General features: G+C 35.3%; 1 protein-coding gene across 1 annotated transcript; it reads right to left on the reverse strand.

Annotated features, from left to right (window-relative positions):
* Nucleotides 1-706: 706 nt before the first annotated feature.
* On the reverse strand, nt 707-3,170 carry LOC113743013 (UDP-arabinopyranose mutase 1). Its single transcript, XM_027271069.2, has 4 exons — nt 2,830-3,170; nt 2,179-2,429; nt 1,775-1,943; nt 707-1,190 (listed from the first exon to the last, which is right to left on the reverse strand). Exons 1-4 carry the CDS (start codon nt 3,157-3,159, stop codon nt 825-827), a joined length of 1,116 nt encoding a protein of 371 aa, XP_027126870.2. The 5' UTR covers nt 3,160-3,170; the 3' UTR covers nt 707-824.
* Between the last annotated feature and the right edge of the window lie 1,249 nt (nt 3,171-4,419).

The raw sequence follows: 4,419 nt of genomic DNA on the forward strand, positions 1-4,419 counted from the left end.
TAGAGGAAATAACCCTTTTCCCTTTTCATGATTGAAACTTTGCTGCACTAGCGCTCCAGTTACAGCTGGAATTGGGTAATGATTAGGAATGACTTCTTAGACCATAAAGCCAATTTTTCAAAAATTATGATCCGAATTCATTTCATTTTGGGTTTTTTTTTTCAATATGGTCGTAGTTTCTTCTAGCTCCTGGCCTTGTTTGGATTGTATTTTACTGGATTTATTGTAAAAAAATTATTATAGTGATTTGATATATGTGAAATAAAAAAATGATTAAAAAATATGTTCACAGAAAACGTAACAATTTTCTTCCAAACAAGGCCGTATGATCATCCATTTCACTAATCGAACGTGTTAGAATCATTAAGGTAAATGGACAAAAATGTAAAAACAAGAATCAAGCAAAACCAGAAATTACTATATAGCCTGATATTTATTTTGAAGTGTTGTTATTTACACTCTTATTATGTTATTTGCACTCCCACTATTTCATTTTTATTTTGATGAGACCATATTACCTTTACCCTAATTTCTTTTCCTTGCCTATGAGCTAACTTCACCAGATTTAATCAAGAAATAAGGGTAAAGATAATATGGTCTCATCAAAATAAAAATGGGACAGTGAAGTGCTGATAACAAAATTGGAGTGTAAATAACATCACTCTTTATTCTAATACAACTAAAAATTATTTTCATCGATGACAATGGAGGATACAAAGGACTTGACGAAGACAACTAACCTTCAGAATTCAGAAAGTAAATAAACACTCGTAAATGGAACACAACTCGAAAGCAAACAAATACTGGAAATGGAAAAACAACTCCTACTTAGATTTCTTGGGTGGAACTGCATCCTTCTTAGCATTGGCCACAGCTGGAACAGCCTCAGCTGGTGGGTTGAAATCTTCCCAAGCATCAATCCAGGTGATCATAGCATCAGCAAGCCTAACAATATAGGGGTCAATGTGGTTCAGCTTTTCCTTGATAAGTTTGGCTAGTTCAACATAGCATTTTGCTGCAGTGTCACATTCTTTTGGCAGAGTTAGAGTTTGGAAGAATGGGATGATTTCCTCTTGCCAGAATAGACCTTTGTATTCCTTCTTCAAATTCACAAAAGGGTTGCTTGCTTTGCTGTGCCAAAGGTATGGTAGCCCTGTCTTCACTCCAAGATTCAGATGGTCGCAGATCAACTGCAAAATGCATAAAAAATTGGGCATCTTCTCAGTAAATTAACGGCACTACAATGATCTAGATGGGCTTATGCAAAGAAAAAAAAAATCATATACATATATATATCAAATTGCACGATTTTAAAACCAAACGAATCAATAACTTGGGAGAAAGTAATTAATCGCTTTATCATAGTAATATTGTAGCACATATACATATTTAATCAGTCATTTGTCACTAAATTCGAAAAAGTGATCGTTGTTATATAAATAGCTTTTTTTTTGGAAAATATGTAATGCACGCAGCATATACTTTAGGGAGATCATACCATCTCTTTTGCGTATCATACCCTAAAATTAAATTAAATTAAATTGTTGAATGGCAAAGTAAATATTTTTGGCTTTTGGATTATAACAATCATAATCATATTAAATACTACAAGCATTGTCGGAGGATATCATTGTCGGAGGATACAATTTAGGGAATAACCACAGATTTTCCTATAGTTTTTTAGCCCTAACCTAGCATTTCATTTTGTTTAAGTTCAAGCATTGCCTGGTTTACTACAAGAAGGTGACTAAACAAAATTTCAAAAGACAGGCACCTTGGAACACCAGCCAGCCAACATGTCGTCATATCTGCTAATAGGCTGTCCATCACCCATGAGCCCAAAGTACATAGCAGGGCCGATGAGTTCCCTATCGAATGCAAGGTTCATTGCACACATGGGATAGAATGCCCCTTTTGGGATGGTCATAACAGCGTCAACATACCTGGTCGAGCCAATACTTGTGGAAAGGATTGGTTGTTAGTACATCTTCAAGACATGTATGATAACAATAACATAAGCACATTAGTGCATGTCTGGCTACCTTGATTCATTTTAGGCTAGGCTGTGACTAATGAAGTAACGAAAAGAGTACTAAGCTATTGTTAATCTTCCCTAGGGAACATGAATTTAGGCATGTTAAAATGTTAGTACACAAGGAAGATTATGAACCAATTAACCTGGTATTTCTCTCAAGGGGTTTCACAAGTTGAGTTGGGGCATCATAGTCAGGTATATTGAGCCAGAGCCCGTGAGAGACGGCGGTAGGCACACCTTCCCTTAAGCTAAAGGGATAGCCACGGACAAAGTCAGCACCTTCCCTGTAGGGGTCGTAGAGAGTATTGAAGAAGAAGGGTGTTGAAGGTGTCTTCAGATTCAGTAGGTGTTGTTCCACTGTGTTTATATCTTTCCCATTTGGATCCTTGGCCACCTATATATATATATATCATTTGGCAATGCAAGGCAAAGATAATGGAAGATATCAGTCAAAAAGTAGAATTAACTAATTTCATTACCGCTGATTTGATGATTGAGTAGGGCGTCACAATCATTTATTCCAAATTCCAAGTTTGGGCATATACCCCAATTGATATAGTAAATTAAAGCAAATGGCGCTCTATGAATGAACATTTTCCTTGTGGTTTCATTTCAAAATTGTGGTTCACAAAAGCAAAACATGAACATCATAAAGTTAGCCCACCCTTCCATTTTCTTCCCTTCTAAAACACCAATCTCTCGTGTACTGATAAATGACTAAGATTTGCTTGCCCTTCAATTTCTTTGAAACTGATGCTATATCACATATCCAGGTTGAAAGAAAGATTACTTACAAAACAATCATCATCAACAGTGTAAATGTACTTCTTCTTGGAGACCAAGAAACCAAAGCACCTGCAGCCCCCATCCTTAAAGGAGATGCAACTGGCTTTTGGACCCAAAATTCTGTTGATATCGTTCCGATTGTAGAGGTCATAGTCAAAGCCATCTGGGACTTTAATAACCTTAGTAGGATCACCATCTTGAACTATGATCAAATGGTATGGCTCAAAAAATGGCCTCCACACCTCCAGAAAATCCAAACTCCTAATTGTTGGGATCACAATATCCAACTCATCCTTCAATGGCACTGATGGGAAAGATTTCACTTGGTTGGGGGCCATCCTTTCTCTCTTTCCTAATTTGGTAATAGTTGGGGGAGAGTTGGATGTATGGGGTTATGGGATGCCTTGGAATTTAAAGAATGTCTTCTTCACCTACAGCCACCCTATATAGCCACCGTAGCAGTCCTACAAAGCCAAATCTCTAATTGCCTAACAAAATTTATCTAATTCTGCAGGGAGAAATGTGGTGAATGGATTATGGATGCGTAATATAAATGCTAAGGGTAGAATTAGCTGTTACATGAGTTAATGAAATCTATCTAGGCAACTATTTATCACATATTCTTTTTTAGAAAAACCATAACATCCACATATTCCCTGTTGATGGTAACAAATGTGATTACTCTTTTACCATATATTTGGAAAATCTCTTGGTACATCTTCCCTTTTCAATTCTAAAATTAATTATGTTCAACTTTCTTGATACGCAAATTTTATAGAGAGGAAGAAACCCATAAATGGCAGAATGGATGAAACACTTTGCAAGAATCCCCATCCCAAAGTTAATTACCAACCTTCCTCAGTCATCCTGACCTTCTACCAACACCAACTGGGCAGCAGCTTGAACTATTACTATTAACTACGGTTTTATGTGCTAAATAAACGATTTATAATTGACAAGTTAAACAAAACAACTATTCTACGTATCGTCATTCATAACTCTTTTAAAAGGAACCGTTTTAATGCCACTGCAATGTATACTCATACATTTCATTTTTTCTAATGGGATAATTATCATGAATTAATATTTTTTTTCCACTGTCATTAATATTTTTTTTTTTTTCACATGAATGGTCTAATTTCATTATAAGCCATTTTTTTTACACTTGAGATCTCTTTTCTGAACTTAATCATGAATTCAAACCCACTCGTGCAAAGAATTATTTGTTGCCAGGAAACGTTAATCCTGTAACTATATAGACACGTTCAGTTTTAATTTGCTGATTATTTCTTTTAATTAGGTTCTCAAGTTTCATTTTTCTCTTTCTTTTTGCAGTCAGAGTTTACAATTTTTATAATCTTACTGTGGTTTTGTATAATAGGTCCTGGACCTTTGATTAATATAGGCCATTTGCCTCATATATACGCACATTCACATTCATTGTTTTTCCTTGCATTTACTAACTTTTCTAAGATATCATTATTCTTTCAAAAATTTAATACTTGTGGACTAATGAATATGTGTCACAAGACACCTATTAGACAAACTCTTTTATTATTAATTCGATTGAGGTAGCACATTACGCTGAATCCTTTGTG

The sequence above is a fragment of the Coffea arabica genome, chromosome 4c (assembly GCF_036785885.1).
Source record: "Coffea arabica cultivar ET-39 chromosome 4c, Coffea Arabica ET-39 HiFi, whole genome shotgun sequence".
Classification (NCBI taxonomy): Eukaryota; Viridiplantae; Streptophyta; class Magnoliopsida; order Gentianales; family Rubiaceae; genus Coffea; species Coffea arabica.